A 22,943-nucleotide genomic window follows, 5' to 3' on the forward strand; every position below is an offset into this window, starting at 1 on the left:
AGTTGGAAATGCAGAAATCACCCGTCTTCTGCTTTGCTCACGCTAGGAGCTGTAGACTGGAGCTGTTCCTATTCGGCCATCTTGGCTCCACCCTCTTACTGTAAGTTTCATGATATAATGAGTACAACTCAATGTTCTGAATAGCACTTCAGTTGTGATCAATGAGGTCAGACAGTGAATTCATAGTCTTCATTTTCTTGACAGTGCACATCCTTGTGATTGCCGTAATTCCTAAAGTACACACCATGCTTTTCAAGTCACACCATTCTCATCTTGAGGAAACTGAGGTTAGGTGACCTTCCCCAAGATTCTATAGTCAAGAAGGACAGAATCAGTATTCAAACTTGGATTTTCTGTCAGGCTTGGCTCCCTTTGGTCTGTGTCATGCTATGGCAACTTTTAAAAAAATCACGGTAGCTATGCAGTAGAAAAATCAACAGTGTGGGGCTACACTTTTCTGCTGGAGCTGATGGATTAACAGTAAAGCAAAATAATTTTTGTTTGTTGACTTTTTTATTAAAAAAATTATAGTTAGCATTTAAAATAAGATGGAGCAATCTGGTTTTAAAAACAAGTAGGTATGCTGAATTGAATCTGGTAAAAAAAAAAGTCTGGGGAAAATATTATCTAGTTACATATACTTTTAAAACCTGCCAAAACACAAAAGCAAAACAAACAAACAAAAACTCCCAAACAAAACTTATCTGCCTTAAAAAATAGTCCACTTACATGACTTTGAAGTGAGCAGCTCCTATCTATTTAAATAAAAGATTTATTATATTTACCCTGGCATCCTCTGGGGTCTTGAAGTTAATTATTTTTCCAAACTCTCTGGCATGAAATACAGATTTCACTCGTTCCTACAAACAGAATACGTAAATTCATTAAAAAGAAAATCTGGTTGTAAAAATCCATAAAGAAATGTCACAAAGCTTTATTACTGTATGCCTAAAGTGTCCATCTTATACAAATCATGCACCTTAAAAAAGACAAGAATGAGGAAGCAAGAAGAATCAAAACCAATAGAAAAAAAAGACTACATTCTATTAATAACAAAACATTCTATTAATAACATTCTATTAATAACACTACATTCTATTAATAACACAACCATTATCAGTAAACCTAAGTTAAAAAGCTTAAGGTGGTATTTCAATTGCTAACGCCATGAAGAGTTGACATAAAGGATGGGAAGGAGGTAAGTTGGGGAGTAGTGCCACTGTTTTTCCTGTCCAAATAATTTCTTACTCAGTTGTTATCTGGCCATAGAATCATGAGTGAATCCAGGTTAAAAATATACGCACGTGTGTGTATGCATACATACATAAACACATATGTTGTATGTGTGTGCCTCTGTGTGTGCATGTATGTACTTCTGCCATTTTAAACCAGTCATACAGTAAGAATATAGAATCAAAGAGATCAGGTTATGTCCTAGATGATTTTCCTCCACTGTTTATGCTCCGTTGGTATTATGTTTAGTATTGGTGGTGGGGAGTGGGACAGTCTCAGAGCAGATATTACGCATTTCAGGGGCAAACATAAGTGAAACTATTGAGGACAAGGATGATGTTTTCCTCTGTTTGTATGGGTAAGGTCATAGAGGGCAAAGTAAACGTTTTACTAGTCAAACATGTTCTATAAGTAGTTCAACTATCCATGCAAATACAGACACTAGAAGAATTACATTCTTCTAATTAAAAAAAAACAAAAAAGATGAGGCTGGGCACAGTGGCTCATGTCTGTAATCACAGTACTTTGGGAGGCTGAGGCAGGCAGATCGCTTGAGCCCAGGAATTCAAGACCAGACTGGCCAACCTGGTGAAACACCGTCTGTACTAAAAATACAAAAATTAGTCTGGCATGGTGGCACATGCCTATAATCCCAGCTACTCAGGAGGCTGAGGCAGGAGAATCGCTTGAACCCGGGAGGCAGAGGTTGCGGTGATCCAAGAGTGCCACTGCACTCCAGCCTGGGCGACAGGGCAAGACTCTGTCTCAAAAAAAAAAAAAAAAAAAAAAAAAAAAAAAGAATGATTGCAGAATTGTAGACATAAGGTCTCATGAAAAGGGGGAAGGGGAAGAAATCAAAGAGATAAGAAGAGAAAGTATTAATGTTAGATAGGGAAAAATATATTTAAAAAGCCAGGAAAGCAGTATGGACTGGAGCACAGGCTAATAGCCACTATCCATTATTTCATATGTGGGAAGGTGAGGCTCTGTTACTGAATATACAGTGAGGGCCCAGGAATGTTATTGTCAGTGCAATAGCACAGAAAGCACAGTTTTTCTTGGCACAGTTTTTTTTTTTTTCTTTAAGCCTGGGTAAGATGATAGCAGGTATAAAGGAAAACCATACCAAGACAAAGTGACATCTATAAAAGAGGTAGAGCATTATACAAATAAAAAGGATTATTTCAAAGCATTATTTTCAGTTCCAAGTTTTCAAAAAATAAAATCTATTCAACATACCTTTGCTTCAATGCGCAACCTTCTCCCATGAACAATGAATGGCTCTTTGGTAAATTCATCAAAACTATACTGCCACTCACACGTGAGTTGTCCAAATGTTCCCTTTGTTACAAACAATACACCGCTGCAAAAACAAAAAAAGAATTCGCTTTAAAATTGAGGCACTTATATCCGATAACAATAGGATACGAATGAATCGCAAGTGCAAATGCAATATTCATCAACATACACTATATTCTATATTCTTAATGAATTTAAAAGAACTGGAACCATAAAGTGTGTTCTCAGATCATAACAGAACTAAACTAGAAAGCCAAACAAAAAGATAACAATAGTATTTCCAAATGCTTAAAAGTAACACTTCCAAATAATTCAGGGGTCAAAGAATCTCAAAGGAAATTAGAAAATATTTTGAACAGAATGAGAATGAAAATACAACATAAAATTTATGGGATGCAGCTAACATAATGCTCAATGGGAAATTTATAACACAACATATTTATATTAGAAAAACTGAAGCACTTATAAAATCAAATATGTAAGGCACTTCATAAGAAACAGGATACATTTACAGAACCAATTATCAGCCAATATTTGGAGGAACTTTCATATTGTTAGAAAAAAATACTTTCATTTCTAAGGCTCCATGTAACGTATTTCCCAACTACATCAGAAAGAAGCTTTTCTAACCATGTTGAACAGAATCAACATGCTGAGGGCCTCGGGATGTTCACAGGTAAAATCAAGTCCCATTACTGCCAATTTTAGAGGAAGACTTCAAAAAGCATCATTCTAATTTTTAAATAAATTCTTGTTTTCCCATTTTGAAGAAAGAAACCAAGAAATAAAAATACCTTCTGTCTATAAGAAGTTTATTTAATCCTTCCTTCAAATGTCTTTCTTCTTAATTTTTCTTTTCTTTCTGACTGAAACATCAATTGTAGGTGCAACCAGAGGTTTGTATTAGATTGAGTTAAAAAAAAAAAAAAGGTCTGCCTCCTGGCTAGGATGGAAAAGGAGAGAGCTAGCCAGGATTTATATCTCTCACTTCCATCTTCTGTCCCTGCTCCCCTCTTTTACCAGTCCTGGATTACAGGAGCTGATGGAGCAAACCTAGTGGTGCCCCAGGACATCTCCAACCATGTGAAAAATCACAGACAGGCTGGCCAATGTAGCAGCTATTCCCAGTCCTGATTCAAAGATCCTTTATCCTCAAACTCGAAACTTGGAAAGGGAATTTCAAGTATAACCATCATGTTTTATTCAACTACAACTAATTCACTTCCCTTATTCTGTCAAGGCACCGTGGCCTCATCTAAAGGAGGTCCATTGTGTTGAGAAAAAAAATAACTTTTAAAATGTTGCAAGATTTGGAACCAAACTTTGCAACTGATTTTGCTTAATGCTGATTAGTTACCTTTCCTTTAGTCAATGGGAAAGTGAGTTACTAAAAACATGATGGAAAATTTTTCTGAGCAAAAATGATTGTTGAAGCAATGCCTGTAATTACAAAAGTCTAGAAACAAGTTACATGTAAATTAGTACATACTCCTAAATAAGTATTAGGCAGGAATTTACAAATTAAGACAGATGTTGACGTAATAATCTTCAAAATATAGATCTCAAGTGAAAAATTAAAACTAAGTACATAATGGTATATATAAGAGACTTTCATCTGCATTAAAATATGTGTGTATGTCTACCTGTAGAGGCATAGAATATTTCAAGAACGATACAAAGGGAACAAGTAAAAAATGGGCTGCCTCTTGGAAGAGAATAGAGGGACTAGTATCTGGGGTGGAATGAAGACTTACTTTTTACAGGTATAACTTCTAATATTGTGGAAGTTTTCCACTTGGTATTACTTTTTAAATAAGAAAATTAAAATAGGGCTATACATTTTAGATTCAGAAATTGAGATTACAACATTAAAAGTGACCGCTTAGTAGTCACCTTGAACCAACACAATGCTCATATAATTTTACCTTTCAGTAGTGAACAAAACCATAGATTGACAATTCATTTCTATTTAGCTCTAACTTCTCCCCGCTAGACGTTATTTTCACTCTCCACCACCCACAGACTGCCATCTTACTAAAAAGCAACTGTGGATATGACAGGACTACTGTATTAATTTATAAATTATGCAAATAATTTTGAAAACTTAGATGAAAAGAACTATGTTTTAACAAATATAAATTATTAAGAGGAAGAAGCATTATGAGTAGAAATTATTTATGGATGACAGTACATCTGGAAAATCCAAAAATGAGCACTTGCTCATTTTTTCCCTAGTTTAACAATGACTCCTACACACTTGCCCCTCTGAGGCTATGCCCCTGTGTATTTTTACATGTACCCCTCCACTGTCTATTTGAAGAAGTCGCTGTAGTATCCACCTAAAATTTTATCTGCTTCTACTAGTATATCCATTTATGTGAATCTATATATATTCTAACAGATACTACCAGAGGACTGCTGACTTCTGGGATAACCTAAAATTGTACACTTCTTCAGAGAGGAGAAAGCTTACTTTTAAGAGGACAGCTTTATGGAATTTCTGCATCCATTTGAATTAGTTGAAACAAATACTAAAATATTTATGTCTGTGCATGACTGTGTTTATCTGTATGCATGCACAAAGCTATGCAGGAAATTTATGTAATGTTTAGGGATTTAGGCTTGTGGAGCAAGAAGACCCAAGAATCAGTGTGACTATATGGAACAAAAGGTGAATAACAAATCTTCACCTCATGAGTCACTGTCAGTTAACCCCTTATAAAATTACATAAGAGAAAGAAAGCAAGTTACCGTCTGGTTATCATTAGCATATCTGTCTTATTGATCATGACATGGGTAAAATATTTGTATTTTGCAAATCTTCCATTTTCCATGACCTAAAAGAAAAAAGTGAGAGACAATGAGAAAATTGATAGTATTCCTACTGTAATGCAAACAATGCCTTATAGTCCTCTTAAAAACCATTTCTCAATGGGGCAAACCATTAACATACAGAAAACAGATTTAATTATTTGTAAAATCATTGCTGTTTCCTTTTTAAAAGCATCTACTTGCACTACTTTATTTAAGATTACTCAGTTGCAGCAATGCCAACCTTTAATGCTAGACTTTTAGAAGCTGATGTTATCTTACAAAGTTTAAATTCAATCTAATGAGGTATTTAACTATTACAGTGACTTTATATTGGAAAACATATTAGTATTTAATAATATTTGTACAAAAACACATGTAAATACTAACACATATCTAAATATATGCATCACATAAATTACTTATTAGCTTCTGCCTTGAGCTAGAAATTTCGTATATAACAAATATGCTTTTCTTTGTCAATCTCACAACTTATTAAAAAATAAAGAGCAGAGAGTTTCTGGACAACGACCCCAAGGCTTACTTACTTAGCCTTTGAAACAATCTTTATTTTCAAGACTGTTGAAACACTGTCTATCCATGACACTGTTTATTAACAATTGTTTGCTTCAAGAAATGTAAATATAACCATATGAAGAAAACAGAGTTACCATTTTAAATTCCATTTTCAGTAATATTTGCTCTGAGGATGGAGGTACTTCAGCTATTTAAAGTATATAGCAGGCTAGCCTACTATTTTTACAGGCAAGGCAGGCAATGTAATTATGACTAAGATCCCTCAAGAAGAGGCATGTTATGAATTTAGCCAAAATGTGAAAAATCATAAATCCAAGAGAGGATACAAAGGTTTTAGAAAATTGTGTTCCATGAAGCTGTACCAAAAAACTAAAATTATTTAGCTTAGAAGAAAGCTAAGAAGTGACTTCATGATGATCTTCATATAGAAAGTTGATAGTTTTCATTCTTATCTGAGAAAGAAGTTAAAAAACTAAAATAGCAGGATGAGTCATACAGACTAATTGCATGGAAGACGTTTCTAACTTCAATGATTATAAAATATTGAGGAAAAGAATATCTTTACTGTAGTAGGTAGGGCAAATAAACACAAATACTTTGTATTACAAATGAAAAAGGGACATAAATACAGATTCAGAAAAAATTAATATGAATTACAGTAGTTCCCCCTTATCTGCAGGGGGATATGTTCCTAGACCTCCAGTGGGTGCCTGAAACCACAGACAGCACTGAGCCCTACATATATTCTATGGCTTTTCCTATATATACACACCTATGATAAAGTTTATCAATTAGGCACAGTAAGAGATTAACAATAACCAATAATAAAATAGAACAATTATACTGTAATAAAAGGTATGTGAAGGTTTATTTCTGAAATTTTCCATTTAATATTTTCAAACCATGGCTGGCCATGGGTAACTGAAACTGCAGAAAGCAACTGTGGGTATGACAGGACTACTGTATTAGATAACTTATAAATTATGCAAATAATTTTGAAAACTTAGATGAAAAGAACTATGTTTTAACAAATATAAATTATTAAGAGGAAGAAGCATTATGAGTAGAAATTATTTGTGGATGACAGTACATCTGGAAAATCCAAGCACACAAAACCCAGTAATCAATTTGGAAATGGAAGGGAAAGAAATCCCGTTCACAAGGGTAATAAAAAGATAGATAAATATTTACATGTAAGATTAATAAATAATGTGCAGAATATAGGTGATAAAAGCCATACCACTCTATTCAGGGGAGTAAAAGAAATTTTGAAAATGGAAATCCACATCTTATTCTTAGATATAAAAATTTATCATAATAAAGATGTTGACTCCCTCCCAATTTTTACACACACACACACTTCATGTGATCCCAAGATGGTGGTTTGTGGAGCATGGGGTAGAAGATAAGAAGTGATTTGTCAAAATTATACTGAAATGTAGCTAGGAAAAATATGTGGTAATATCCAGTAAATTATGAAAGAAGAATGAGAAGAACTACTCTAGTAGACATTAATGCAATTTATAAAGCTGCAGTAGTGAAATAGTTTGGTGCTGGTAAAGTATATGCAGACATATCAAAGGAAAGAATACAGATTACAGAAACTGACCACTATGCATATAGGACATTATAAAATCCTATCCAATTAACGGAAATTTATTAAATCAAGACAGCACTTCAAATTAGTGGGTAAACACATGTATTATCAAATAAATGGTGTTTCAAGTAACTCACTGGCTAAAGCTGTATCCTTCTCTCTCTACACCCAATCAATTCTACATGGATCAATGATTTAAGTATAGAAAATAACTATAAAAGTACTAGAAAAAGTAACATTTTAATAATCTTTTTTTTTTTTTTTCAGACAGTCTCGCTCTGTCATCCAGGCCGGAGTGAAGTGATGTGATCTCGGCTCCCTGCAAACTCTGCCTCCCAGGTTCACGCCATTCTCCTGCCTCAGCCTCCCGAGTAGCTGGGACTACAGGCACCCACCACCATGCCTGGCTAATTTTTTTGTATTTTTAGTAGAGACGGGGTTTCACTGTGTTAGCCAGGATGGTCTTGATCTCCTGACCTCATGATCCATCCACCTCGGCCTCCCAAAGTGCTGGGATTACAGGCGTGAGCCACCACGCCCGGCCCATTTTAATAATCTTGAAGTGGGAAAGGCCAAAATATAACAAAGTCCATAAAACACAACATGAAAAATTGTTAAGTACATAGAACTTTACCACTACTGAATGGCAAAATGATAAGCAAATAAACAGTAATAAAGTAAAATAACAGAAAAATCAAAGGACAATTTGGGAAAATATTTGTCAGTACAGAGATATAGAGTCAATTTCAAAATATAGACAATTCTAGCAATTTGAAGAAACCAACAGAAAAAAATGAGTAAAGCAGTAGAAAAATGTGTATAGAATATGAACAGGTAGCCCAGCAAAAAAAAAAAAAAAAAAAAAAAAAAAATCTGACTGATAAACATGAGAAAATATTCACTATAACTCAAAATTAGGAAAATGTAAATCAATTAAACATACCGTCTGAGTCAGCAATTACACTGCTAGAATTTATCTTAGGCAAAAGTATGACAAAATATACATATAAGAATCTTCACAGCAATATTGTATTAAAAGCACAAAATCTAAATATTCATTAAAAGGGTACTGGTTAAATAAATTCATTTACAGCCATACAATGGAGCATTATGAAGTCATAAAAAAGAAAAATGAAGACCTGTGCATACTGACATAGATGTATAAGATATAGTAAATAAAATTATATTACAAAAGAGAATGCATAGAATGAAAAGTAGAAATGCATACATGTACATATATTTGTACGTATGTAAGAAACTTCTGGAAGGTATACATCAATCTATTAACAGTACTGATCACTGGGCTTTTGAAGCATAATGGTGGAGGCAGAAGTTAAGCTTTTATTTTTAATTTTACATTCTTTTATTCTGTTTCAGTTTTTTGATATTTGAAAAGAAACTGGCTTTCAAAGATTCATTTTTGTTCCATATGGCGAAGTTTTAAAATGAAGAATACAAATGTTGATCTCCTCAAGAATGCCACTGCTAATAGAATTCAAGAGCCTACATACACCATTAATAGATCGTAACCTTCCAATACTTTAAAAGCTATGGTTTATTCCAAGTACCTAACTTTTATTTCCATATTATGCTAAGTTTGGGCATTGTAATTAAGCCTACCTCTCATCACTTTCTACTTTCCAGACCCAACTTAAATGAAATCTAATCTGTGCATATAAGCAATTAAACCAGTTTCAACAGTCACAACAGCATCTGGTATAAATAAGAGCTAAAAAAATCCAAAGAAAGTAATTCATATAATGCTTTCCATCCAAAACCTTAAATGTAACACTTGAAAGATGAATGAGCTTTATGGTCATAGTAGTCTGCTTTGAAACATAATCAACTGTATCCTTTGTTATTAGAGTGACTGTATTTGAATAAACGTCAAAACGTCAAAGATAACTCATCGCACAGCAAAATCTTGCTGGTCAGTCTCCATTATAAACATGAGAATACGGAATAAGAACATTATAAACAGAATCCAAAACTTTCAAACTGAATCCACAGAAGTTAATGGGAGAGAACATCACGCTGTAAAAAGTCTACAAATGTCACTTTGTAGTCACAAATTCCTGCCTGACTTTATAAATGCATTATATAAGAAGCTTTAGACTACTCAAAACATCTTTTTTTTTGGGGAAAAACCCCCAGAATTTTAGACCTAAAAAACTCCTGTTGTTCATCCAAACCAATCTCTTCCTTTTACACACAAAGAAACTGAGGATCAGTAAGTATCTAATGAATCTTCTAAATCTAAATTTTCACCATCTTGTGTAATTAGGTAAGAGTACATCTAAATGACTTGCTTGGGGTTAGTTGCAAAACTAGGCTCAGAAAACTGGATTCTTCACTTCTAATTCCAGTGCATTTCACTATACCAAACATATCATGATGTTTCTTCCTTATGGTATCAGTCATACTTTCCTCATGGTACCTCAAAAAATGTCTTTGATATCCCTGGATACTGATAGTTGCCGAGGTAGGCTGCTAATTTTTTCCAGGTCGACATTATTCAAATAATTTAGTGTCAAAAATCCTATCTTCCTCCATCCCAAACAGATGCTAGGTATAAATGGTTCTACTAAAATAATTTGTGATAGCCTTTAAAATAAATGAAGAATTAGCAAAATCAGGATTTGGGAATCATCATGTAGGGCCTTTACATAGAGACCAAGATTTGGCTGAAATATGAAGGAATTAACAATGCCAGTACTTTAGACATGTTAGCCTCATTTATATGCTTAAATGTTAAAGGAAAAACATTTTTTTATCTTATTCATTAGAAGTATATATAAAAGTTACCTATCATAAAGAATTACTAGGAGAAATAAACAGAAACACAATGGAAACTGCATTCATTATATACAATTGTCAGAATCTATAAGTAATAATTAAAATATATGGTTACTGGTAAACAGGTCCTTTTGCATTTAGAAAAGATGAGTACATAAACCATACTTTATTAGACATAAATAAATTCAGACCAAATTAATGATACATTTGGAAACACAAAGAAAGTGGAACTTGAAGGACAGAGCCATGGTAACAGAGACATTTCTAACACTCTCAAATCATCCAAATGTTATGAAGAAACAGAATCCCTTAACAAAAATACTTCTGAAAAATAATGCAAAATATGAAAAGATTAAAAATAGGAATAAATCACTAAAATAAAAGGCTTTAAGTCCCAACCAAAGAATGTGTTAATCATTAATGGGAAATATATTTAAGAAAATTGGTTAAAGGACAAGAACATGTTGTTTGGCAAAACAAAAAACCAAAATCTAATCAATATCTGACTCATTTGGAAGACAAGTGTTGCAAAGAGGTATGAATGAGAGTTTAAAAAAAATAGCAAAAATGGGGAATTAAAAACATGAAATTCAACCAGGCACGGTGGCTCACACCTGTAATCCCAGCACTTTGGGAGGCTAAGAAGGGCAGATCCCCTGAGGCCAGGAGTTTGAGACCAGCCTGGCCAATATGGTGAGACCCCGTCTCCACTAAAAATACAAAAAATTAGCTGGTTGTGGTGGCAGGAGCCTGTAATCCCAGCTACTTGGGAGGCTGAGGCAAGGAGAATCACTTGAACCTGGGAGGCAGAGGTTGCAGTGAGCTGAGATCACACCACTGCATTCCAGCCTGGGCAACAAAGCGATACTCTGTCTCAAAAGCAAAAAATAAAAAACAAAAACCACAAAATTCATCTAAATAAAAGATAAAAATGAACACTATCAAGCAAGAAAATATATAGATAACAAATGGTTTTATAGACTGGTTAATTTGAGGGTTCAGGAGATGAGTGGGAAAGAGGAAGCATTTATGAACAGATTCTACTTAAAATTTAAGCTTATTTCTAAAACCAACAAAATTCAGGAAGTTAATTGTAAAATGGTAAATACTGCCATTTTAAAACTACTTAAGAAGTAAACAGACAAATTGTTCAAAACAATCTTATCTTTAGAGAAAACTTAGTCAATAAGTATAACTTCCTTAGAGTTATATGATGAATGTTTAGGGATAATGAAAGTTTTACTAATTCACTTCAAACCTCAGACTTGAGTGCCATGGCTAGGAAAAAGAAGGTATTCAAGCAAGCTTCATAATCAAATATAGCAGAAATTTATTACCTCAAAACAACGATTTCATATTATTGAATGAGAATAAATGTAAACAAGAATAAAGAAGTGACATGTAGCTTACCTTGTCTGAGGTAAGTTGGTTTTAAAAAAATAAAATCTTATTGATTATATGGTCAAATCTGAAGAGCAACCAGCACTTATTTTATCCCTCATACCTTCATCCTCTCCCATGCTAATATGCTATCTTGACTGTCAGCAAAACCATAGGTATAGGCTATATTGACAGCTTAGACAGGGCAGGAAAGCTGAGCATAACCTTTGACATAAAATCAAGTGTAAGAAACTACTATACTGTCTCAAAAAAAAAAAAAAAAAGAAACTACTATATCTTAAGAGATATGAATTGTTGTCATCAACTGGTACAACCAAAAGCCTGGAAAAGGAAAAGAACTATACTCATGAAATAGTTACATGTACTGACAACAGCAGACCATCAATTAACATATGTAATATATTCTAGGAGAAGGGCCAGAGTGAGGGCATCAAGGGTAATGTAGGTGCACAGTAACAAAAGTCTCACTAAAGTTCAGCAGAACCTCTAATGGATCAACATTTATGGGTCCATCATACTATATATCCCTGAAAGCAGCAGTAACATTTCTTTTAAAATACTGTATAACTCAGAGCAGTTCAAATCACTGAGGTTTTACTGTTTCAACTGCTTGCCAATTAGTATTTGTGGAAAACTGTCATGGTATTTTAACTACTCTATTAACCTTGAATGGAAAAAAAGATTCTTTTTTAAATTCTTAAAATCTATTCTTTTAAATTCTTAAAATCTACTTGTAAATAGAATAGATTATCTTGCCAAAGAGGAGAAAAATGAGGAATTTATATAATGATGACTAAGAACTTGCATAAAATGGTATTCATCTGGAATAATAAAATATAATAAGTTATTATTAGGCACCATGCTAATAATTACAGGCATATCTAATTTTATTATACTCCACTTTATTGTATTTCCCAGATATTGTGTTTTTTACAAATTGAAGGTTTATGGCAACTCTGCATCAAGCAAGTCTACAGGCACAATTTGTCCAACAGCATATGCTCATTTCGTGTCTCTATGTCACATTTTGGTAATTCTTACAATATTTCAAACTTTTTTTTATCATTATTATATCTGTTATGGTGATCTGTGATCACTGATCTTTGATACTGCTATTTTACAGTCCTTTTTGAGGTGCCATAAACTACAGCCATAGAGAGTGAACTTAATCTATAGATGTGTGTGTTCTGACTGCCCCACCGATTGGATGTTTCCCAAATCCTCTCCCTCTCCTTCAGCCTCCCTATTACCTGAGAAACAACAATATTGAAATTAGGCCAGTTAACAGCCCTACAATGACCTCTAAGTGTTCAAGTGAAATGAAGAGTTATATGTCTATCACTTTAAATCAAAAGCTAGAAACGACCAAGCTTAGTGAGAAAGACATGTCAAAAGCTGAGTTAGGCAGAAAGGTAGTACCCCTTGTACCAAACAGCCAATTTTGAATGCAAAGGAAAAGTTCTTGAAGGAAAGCATTATGAACGTGTTACTCCAGTGAACACAAGAATTATAAAAAAGCAAAAATTATAAAAAAGCCTGATTGCTGATATCAAGAACGTTTTAGTGGTCTGGATAGAAGATAAACCAGCCACAACATTTCTTCAAGCCAAAGCCTAATCCAGAGCAAGGCCCTAACTATCTTCAATTATATGAAGGCTGAGAGAGGTGAGGAAGCTGCAGAAGAAAAGTTGAAGCTAGCAGAGATTGGTTCATGAGGTTTAAGGAAAGAATTCACCTCCATAACATAAAAGCACAAGGTGAAGCTACAGCAAGTTACCCATAAGATCTAGCTAAGATCACTGATGACAGTGGCTACACTAAACTACAGATTTTCAATGTAGATAAGACAGACTTCTATTGAAAGATGCTATCCAGGACTTTCATAGCTAGAGAGAAGTAAATGCCTGGCTTTAAAGCTCCAAAGGACAGTCGGATTCTCTTGTTAGGGGCTAGTGCAGCTGGTGACTTTATTTTCTTTAGAGACATGGTCTTGCTTTTACCCAACCTGGACTTGAAGTTCTGGGCTCAAGGGATCCCCCTGCCTCAGCCTCCCAAATAGCTGGGACAACAGGTGGGTGCCACCATGCCTGGTGCAGCTGGTGACTTTAAGTTGAAGCCAACACTCCGTTCCAAAAATCCTAGAGCCCTGGCCAGGTGAGGCGGCTCACGCGTATAATTCCAGCACTTTGGGAGGCCATGGTGGATGGATCGCTTGAGCACAAGAGTTCAGGACTAGCTTGGGCAACATGGTGAAACCCCATCTCTACAGAAAAAAAAAAAAATTAGCCAGATGTGGTGGCACATGCCTGTGGTCTCAGCTACTCAAGAGGCTGAGGTGGGAAAATCAACTAAGCCTGGGAGTTTGAGGCTGCAATCAGCCAAGGCCGTATCACTGCACTCCAGCCTGGGCAACAGAGCGAGACTCTTATCTCAAAAAAAAAAAAAAAAAAAAAGTGCCAGGTGTGGTGGCTCATGCCTGTAATCCTAGCACTTTGGGAGGCCGAGGTGGGTGGATCCCCTGAGGTCAGGAGATCGTCCCCAGCCTGGCCAACATGGTGAAACCCCATCTCTACTAAAAATATGAAAATTAGCCATGTGGTGGCAGGCGCCTATAATCCCAGCTACCCAGGAGGCCGAGACAGGAGAACTGCTTAAACCCAGGAGGCGGAGGTTGCAGTGAGCCGAGATTGTGCCATTGAATGCCACCTGGGTGACACAGCGAGACTCCATCTCAAAAAAAAAAAAAAAAAAAGAAAAAATCCTAGAGTCCTTAAGAATTACATGAAAGCTACTCTGCCTGTGCAGTATAAATGGAACAAAGCCCATATGATAGCACATTTGTTTACAGCACAGTTTACTAAATATTTTAAGCCCACTGTTGAGACCTATCGCTCAGAAAAGTATGACTGCTCACTGACCACGCACCTAGTCACTCAAGAGCTCTGATGAAGATGTACGAGATTAATGTCATTTTCATGCCTGCTAACACAATCATCCATTCTACAGTACCCATGGATCAAACAGTAATTTCAACTTTCAAGTCTTATTATTTAAGAAATACATTTTGTAGGGCTGCCACGGGGAGTGATTCTTCTGATGGATCTGGTCAAAAGTAAATTGAAAACTTATGGAAAGGATTCACTATTCTAGATGCCATTAAAAACATCTGTGTTTCACAAGACGAGGTCAAAATATCAATAGTAACAGGAGTTTGGAAAAAGTGGATTCCAACCATCATGGATGACTTTGAGGGTTCAAGACTTCAGTGGAGGAAGTAATTGCAGATATGGTGCAAATAGCAAGGGGATTAGAAGTGGAGCATGAAGAGGTAACTGAATTGTTACAATCTTATGATAAAACTTGAACAAAGGAGAAATTGCTTCTTATGGATGAGCAAAGAAAATGGTTTCTCAAGATGGAATCTATTCTCGGGGAAGATTCTATGATTGTTTAAATGACAATAAAGGATTTAGATTATTCCATAACAATAACTGATAAAGCAGTGGCAGGGTTTGAGAGGACTGACTCCAATTTTGAAAGAAGTTCTATTGAGGGTAAAATGCTATCAAACAGCATCACATACTACAGATAAATCTTTCGTGAAAGGAAGAGTCAATCAATGTGGGAAACTTCATCTTAAGATACTACCACAGCTATCCCAACCTTCAGCAATCCCTATCCTAATCAGTCAGCAACCATCAACACCAGGCATGCAAAAAGATGGACTCACTGAAGGCTTCAGATGATCAGGATTTTTTTTAGCAATTATGTATTTTTAAATTAAGGTATATATATATATATATAGTTTTTAAATGACATGTTATTGTACATAATAGCCTACATTATAAACATAATTTTTATATGCACTGGAGAACAAATATATTCATGTGACTTGCTTTGTTGCCATATTCTCTTTATTCTGGTGGTCTGGAACTGAACGTGCAATATCTCTGAGGTATGGCTGTACATACATTGCCTCATTTGTTCTAACCCTAGCAACAACACCAAGATAGGCACTACAATTATCTCTCTTTTACAACCTGGAAACTGAGGTCAGATAACCATAATAAAAAATAATAACTCTAGTAAAAGAAAAAGGCTACAATTGAACTCAGGTTTACTTGGCTCCAGAATCCAGGCCCTTAGCCACAGGGTATTGCTATATCTCAAAATAGTTTTTATTAACAAAACGAGTTAGCACAGAAGAACTATATATATTCCAGCAGACTCAGTGGGATCTCATTTTAACAGTTCATTGGTATATGGATTTAGATATCTCACAAACTGTATCATGTCTCTTGCAATGCTTCAAGTTCATATAATACCCAGGGATCATTGTCTCTGTGGAAGATGGGTCATATCTTAGGTGTCTCTGATTCCTAATGTTCTTTAGAGCCTTGCATATAGCAGCTAAACAACAAACAGGAATGAGATTGTGAAGATCTGACATTACTGGGTTGGCCTCTAACATGGCATATGTTTTATGCCCCATCACCACAACAATAAAGCTCACTACAATTATAAACTCAGGAGAGATGACAGGAACCTTCCATACTCTCTTCAGGGCTGTAACTCTACTATCTACAAGAGTGTCTGAATACATAATGAACAGAACTGAATTCATTTGTAGAACAAATGAACATATGAATACATGGCATTAATTCTTTTCTCTGTATTCATATAAACTATGCTACCAAATAAAGCCAGCAAAAATTCAATTATATATATATATATCCATATATTTTATTCTTTTGGCAATTTATTCTAGAAAGATTAACTTTACATGAAATGTTCAATCTCCCATATTTGTATTCCAACACTGCATCTTCATAAGATCTCTAACTCAAACTACTTTAGACTTGAAGTACCACAGAAATGTCTAAATGTATATTTCTTTATAGTGCTTCCATAGGGTTCTTTACAGTGATAAATTTTCACTGAAAAATTACCATTACAATTCATTAGAGTCATCATTAGAAGTGACTAGGATACCAATTTCATTTGAATTTAAAACCAAAGATTCTTAACTGACAAAAACAAAATACCAAAAAACACAGTGCTTCCTTTAATAGATGGCATTAAATTTTGTTTTCGGATAAGTTTTTGAAAAGAGGCCTCTAATCTGATTTTGCATTATAACTTTCATTCGGCAAGTGAATGAAAATGTCCTTTCACAGGACATTTGGCTAATAAAAAATTGCCTTTTCATAACATATACTAGTTTTCTAACAATGTTATTGTTACAGCATGCACGTACACACACACAAATATTTCTGAATGAGCTTTACTAAACTCACCTTATGCTGAGAATCTTTGTGTCCAAGGTAACTAGGGAAAGTTACTAGGTAGAGCTCTATCACATCAGTAGAGAAATCATGAGTTGATTCCTGTATCAGAATTTAGCAACTTTAGCTTAATTAAGGCTGAAGACCTTCTAGTTAATACTCACTGCACTTTTAGCTGTATTGACAGATCTTTGATTAAAAAGATGTAAGACTCCAATTGAACGTACCTGGGCTTAATATTTGAGGATTTCTTTTAATGTTATAATGTATTGAATTTTCTGTTACAGTAGCATTTATCCTTTCTTAATATATTTACAAATTTAAGGGATGCAATGATGACAAACTGAAAGATCTAGAAATCAAATCAGTCTCGTTTAAGTTCCTGAATTAAAAAAGAATTAGGCCAGATGCAGTGGCTCATGTCTATAATCCCAGCTACTTGGGAGGCTGAGGTGGGAGGATCACTTGAGCCTAGGAGTTCAAGGCTGCAGTGAGCTATGATTGTACCACTGCACTCCAGCTTGGGCGAGAGAGTGAGACCTTGTCTCAACAACAAACAACAACAACAACAACAACAAAAACAGAGGGACGGGGTGGGGGGGGGTGGCGGGCTGTGGGAAATGAATAAATTTTACACTTGAGATGAAAGAAAAAACCTGAACCTCCACGAAGTGGAATCATCACCACCAGAGGAAGACATAATTAATTTCAAAATCTTATTCAAAAATTATTTTTATGTAACACTGGAAGGTTCTAAGTGGGTTCGTTACTCTATTTTGGACTCTACTGGTCCAAAATATAGTGGTACACACTATTAAATGTTCAATATTTGGGCCTTTGAAAATGTGACAGTCTCTCCAAGAGATTCCTGCTAAACTAGTAAGGTATGATAATTGTATCCAAAAATCCATGGAAATCTTTTCCATGGAATCTGCTTTATTTGAGATGCTAAGAATTCTAATTTGCCTGGATAACACAATTTGGCTCTCTTCAATGTTCTCATCCCATTCAGAAGTATCCTTCTGGAGAGGAAGAGCTATAAAATGAAGAGTGAAGTCCAATAGCCTTTGTCTCCTAGTTCTTGTCCACTTACTCAAATTTTCAGATGAAGCCAGGAAGTGTTCGGCACTACTCTGGTGATCTGACTGCTATAGTAAGCCCTTTCTTCCAGATTAGTAGTCATTCTCCTCCTGAAGTAAAGGGAAAGACCACGTCGGCTGACAGCAGTTATCTTCCAATTGCTATTAAGGCAGTGTTTGAAGCTAATTATAAGCATCTGTAATTTCTGAAAGAAAAGAAATACACAAGACACAAAAACAGCCTCCCTTCTGTAACAACTTACATGACGGCAGTTATAGAATCTCTGTAAAAGATTCAAAGACAACATAGATAAATTCAAAAATACCTGAAATGTTTAAGAACACACTATACTACACCCACAGGACAACTCAGCTGTCAACATTCAGACACAATGAAGGACACAGGAATCATACACACACATACCCATGCACACACATTCTAAAAGATTTACTTAAAGGGAAGAAACGTTTTTAAAAAAGTACAGAGTCAAAAGGTAGAAATGTTTAACGAAAAAGAAAAAAGCTTCTACATCAGGTATGCAAACAAAAAGCCGAGAGCAATGGATCATGTCTGAAATCCCAACACTTTGAGAGGCTGAAGTGGTAGGATCGCTTGAGCTCAGTTCAAGACCAGCCCGGGCCACATAGCAAGACCCTGTCTCTACAAAAAAATTTAAAAAATTACCCTGGCATAGTGGTGCATGCCTGTAGTCCCAGCTACTTGGGAGGGTGAAGCAGGAGGACTGCTTGGGTCCAGAGTTTGAGGATACAGTGAGCTTATTCAAGCCACTGCACTCCAGCATGGGCAACAGAGTGAAACTCTGTCTCAAAAAAAAAAAGAGTTCTGCTTGCTCTTTATGTGCTCCATAAATAAAGACCAGGTTTCCCAATTGGGGATATTTCTATGAGTGGTATGCTTTTTTAATCTTTAGAAGTTAATAATGCTGCTTATAAAAATATGTAGTAAAACATAAAATAGCAATTTATACTTTTGGGTCATAACCAGGTGAATAAAAAATTGAAAAAGGAAATATACCATAATTGGTGGGGAGACAGGATAATTTTTTCCTTTTCTAGTTTCCTGCTTTTCTCTAATGAGCATGTTTCAATGTAGAAAATAATCTATTTAATGTAGAAAATAACTAATGTTGAAAAATTTCATATCTTTATAAAATACTAAAGTTGTCAACTGAGAATCAATGTCAGCAAATGGATTCACAGGTTTTTAGCTTTTTCCCTAGAAATGCAGGTCTGTAAAATTTTTAATTCATAGAAATGCCAAGTTTTATTGAATATACTCAGAAAACCTTTGTAGACATAATGTAGTTAACAGGTTACTGATAAATGATAATTTATAGTAGAAAAATATAACATGCCCAATCACAACAAATTGAGTATACTTAGCTAAATCTCTATTATCCTGGTTGCTTTTAAAAACCAAAAATAATGCCTATAATATTTTCAGTGCTCACGTATTTGAGGATCTCTAAGATCCAGAAGAATGGCATAATGCAATTCAGCAGAAATCTTTAAAATTTCATTGCTTAAAACATGTGTAAGCAATGAAGAAGATTCATCAAAAGCCAGTTTTATAACATTGTTAAACGTGTGTTTTAAAATTGATATTTGGAGGTAGACTGTTGCTATATATTGATTGATATGGAATAATTTCTAAATAAATTTATCATACTTATTGAGAATGATATTCTGCCACGTTAAAACAAACCAGACAATTAATCCCTATGAAAATCATAAATTATTCTAATTAGTTATCTTAACACAGATCTATTTGAAATTATTTGTTTCACTTTCCTTTGATGCAGGACTTTCTACGTTTTGTATAATGCTGGCTGTACTCACTGTACTTTATGAACTCACAAATTCATTCACTAATATTAATGATTAAATTAACAGTGTAAGCATTCTTAATTGATCTCCATTTATTCCAAAGGTGCTAGAATAAATAAAATTGACATTTTCACATATCCATCATCATTATTATTTGAGCTAAATAATGTGTGTACACTTAACATCACCTGATTTTGATCCATAAGACCCTTTACTATTTTGCAAGGAAATCTAAGAAACAAAAAGCTGAAGTTGGAAGATGCAGTAGAAAATACTCTAACAGTTGGGATGGTTGTTTCTGGTCCTTCTCCCATCACCATAAAAAAGCTGGATACAAAATTTCATTATAAGACTTAAATCAGACAAACTAGTAGCTACTATAGCAGTCATTTATAATCTTGAGACACAGAAACAACAAGAGTATTTTTCATATTGAATATTGATGTCTTGGTATTGATGTCTTGGTCGTAAGTATGCAGTGGCTCCAGCTGTACATTTAAATAACATGAACTTAAAATCAACATTCAACACTGCATCGGTGATAGGTGTTTTGAACAGTTTCAAGAACTAAAATTTATAAAATACTGATTAAGGAAACAAACTAAATTTATTTGACTTCCTTTTCTATAATACTGAAAATTGGCAATATTATTCTGAATTTACATTTGTTTTATTTATATCCCAAGTGAGTACTAATTAATTTCATTTACAGGCTTAGATTATTTATCTATGATTATGAGTGTCCACAATTACAGATTTTTACAAAGTTTTCTTCCTGCTAGTTTTCAATACGTTATTCAAGTGTCAGGTAGACACAAAGGAAAATAAGGAATCTCTAGGTAATCACTCCCTTAGGGAAGAGAACCTTCCTTTCCATTTTCTATACATAAGCAATGATCGTGCAGAAAGCTGGAACATAAATGAAGTTAAAGCATATGGAAAGGTGTGGCATTACATAATCAATTTTCAAACATAGCTTTCTCATTAGACTTTCCTGTTAGATACTACCATTTCAAAAGTTCTAGTTAATTATAGAGCCAGTGATAAACAAGAGTTCATCTTATTAAAATCCAAATATAAATTCATTTTCTATATATTTGATAAGAAATAAAAATATATTTTTGTCTAGATCCTCTATCTCCATCAAGAAAACAATGGTGTAATGCAAAAGTACAATTCTTTTTTTTTGCTTTTACTAGAGAAAAATTCAAGTTTTTTTTTTCAAAACTGGAACACAATACCTGTTCTCAAAGAGGTTTGAAAAGGTAATTTCGCTGTGGCAGAAAAACAAGGGCAATTACACTGTTAAAGAGCGGATCTCGGCCAGGTGTGGTGGCTCACGCCTGTAATCCAGGCACTTTGGGAGGCCGAGGTGGGCGGATCATGAGGTCAGGAGACCGAGACCGTCCTGGCTAACACGGTGAAACCCTGTCTCTACTAAAAACACAAAAAATTAGCCAGGCATGGTGGCGGGCGCCTGCAGTCCCAGCTACTCAGGAGGCTGAGGCAGGAGAATGGCGTGAACCCGGGAGGTGGAGTTTGCAGTGAGCCGAGATCGCGGCACTGCACTCCAGCCTGGGCGACAGAATGAGACTCCGTCTCCAAAAATAAAAATAAATAAATAAAGAGCACATCTCATCTCTAAGGGCTAAAAACTGAAGAATGATGAAACTCTAAGACCACATGAGCAATGTTTACTAGTTACTAGATTATTTAAAATATTTTTACTGTTGAAGAAATTTTAAATAAATGTAATCCTACCTCCAATTTTCTTTTCATGAAAATGGTAAATCACTGCTAAGATAACCACAACTTTTTTTCCAGTAAATTCTTAAGGAATGAAAGGTTAAGATCATCTTTATGAATCCCATTCCATGAAATTAAGTGTCACAGGCCAAGCACAGTCAATTTGGGAAACATCTTGCAAACAAGTAGTTTCTACAGTCTCCTTTACAAAGGCCTGGTGACTAGCAAAGTTGGAATGTAAGAAGCCAATGAAGAAACTTCCATACTCTTCCTTCCTTAGGCATATACAAAATACAAAAATAGGCAGTATTCTTTCTAGATTTTAGAAGGAGCAGTAAGTTTTGTTTGATTTTGGCCAAGGGTGAGAGAGGAGTGGGTGCACAACAAATACAAAGTCAGTTTCCAATAAAGTAGTGACTATTTTAATGGTCACTATTTTTATTTACTTATTCTAAAAAGATAAAAATACTACTGTGATTAAAACAATAATTGAATTTTTTGTTTACATAATAGTTTTTTTTAAAAAACTTTTTGATGTTTACATATTAGTAAGTTCATTTTCAAACAAATTTTACATACATAACCTTGATTTCTATTTAATTTGAATGAATTCTGCATAGGAAGAAATTTCAAAAAAGCTGATTTTTTTTTCATGTTTTTGCAGTAATCTCAGTATTTTCAAATTTAAAGTAGTCACTTTCAAAAAGCATAGAGAATGATTTATAGAAATAAAACTTGATAAACCTAAGAATTAGAGGAGACTCAGAAATCATGTGCTGAATCACATGCCAGCTACCTCCTACAGCAGAAGCTCAGTCAGTATAAGCAACAGGTGATTAGCAGAAGTCAAGATAAATGTTCCTTTGTTGATACAAACGCACAGCAGTCATAGGGATTAAACATTCTAACTACCAATGATCATTTACTTTTTAGAGAATTTTTTAAAGTACATCTGATATATTAGAGAAATAGGACAGTTTCATCTATGTTGAAATTTTTTAAAAAACCTTTATTACACAAAACATAAAATAGATTTACTAATGGATCTTTCAGAGATATATGTAACATTTTTCCTAATATTACACAGAAAAAATATATATAGTTATGTTTACGATAGAAGTTTCCAAATATTCTGAATTCATAATATAGTAGATGCATATACAAATTAATAAGTGAATATAATGACTATTAAAACCAACTTTGTTCATTGTTTCACAAAAAATATGTGAAACAAAACAATAAAAAGGAAAGCAAAGACATAAAAGGACAGTTTTTTTCATTCTCAGACTATAAATTATTTTACTATCTAAC

The 22,943-nt window shown here is 34.5% G+C and overlaps 1 protein-coding gene across 1 annotated transcript in view; it reads right to left on the bottom strand.

Moving 5' to 3' along the window:
- The window catches only part of VPS13A (vacuolar protein sorting 13 homolog A), a 260,053-nt gene that overhangs the window by 12,956 nt on the left and 224,154 nt on the right, over positions 1–22,943 (bottom strand). The window contains exons 69-71 of the mRNA XM_003267439.4: positions 5,284–5,369; positions 2,473–2,596; positions 786–860 (exon numbers count right to left, since the gene is read on the bottom strand). Of these exons, the coding sequence (XP_003267487.2) occupies positions 786–860; positions 2,473–2,596; positions 5,284–5,369 (285 nt within the window). The remainder of the gene's footprint in view (positions 1–785; positions 861–2,472; positions 2,597–5,283; positions 5,370–22,943) is intronic.

Source organism: Nomascus leucogenys, chromosome 1a (genome assembly GCF_006542625.1).
Source record: "Nomascus leucogenys isolate Asia chromosome 1a, Asia_NLE_v1, whole genome shotgun sequence".
Taxonomy (NCBI): domain Eukaryota; kingdom Metazoa; phylum Chordata; class Mammalia; order Primates; family Hylobatidae; genus Nomascus; species Nomascus leucogenys.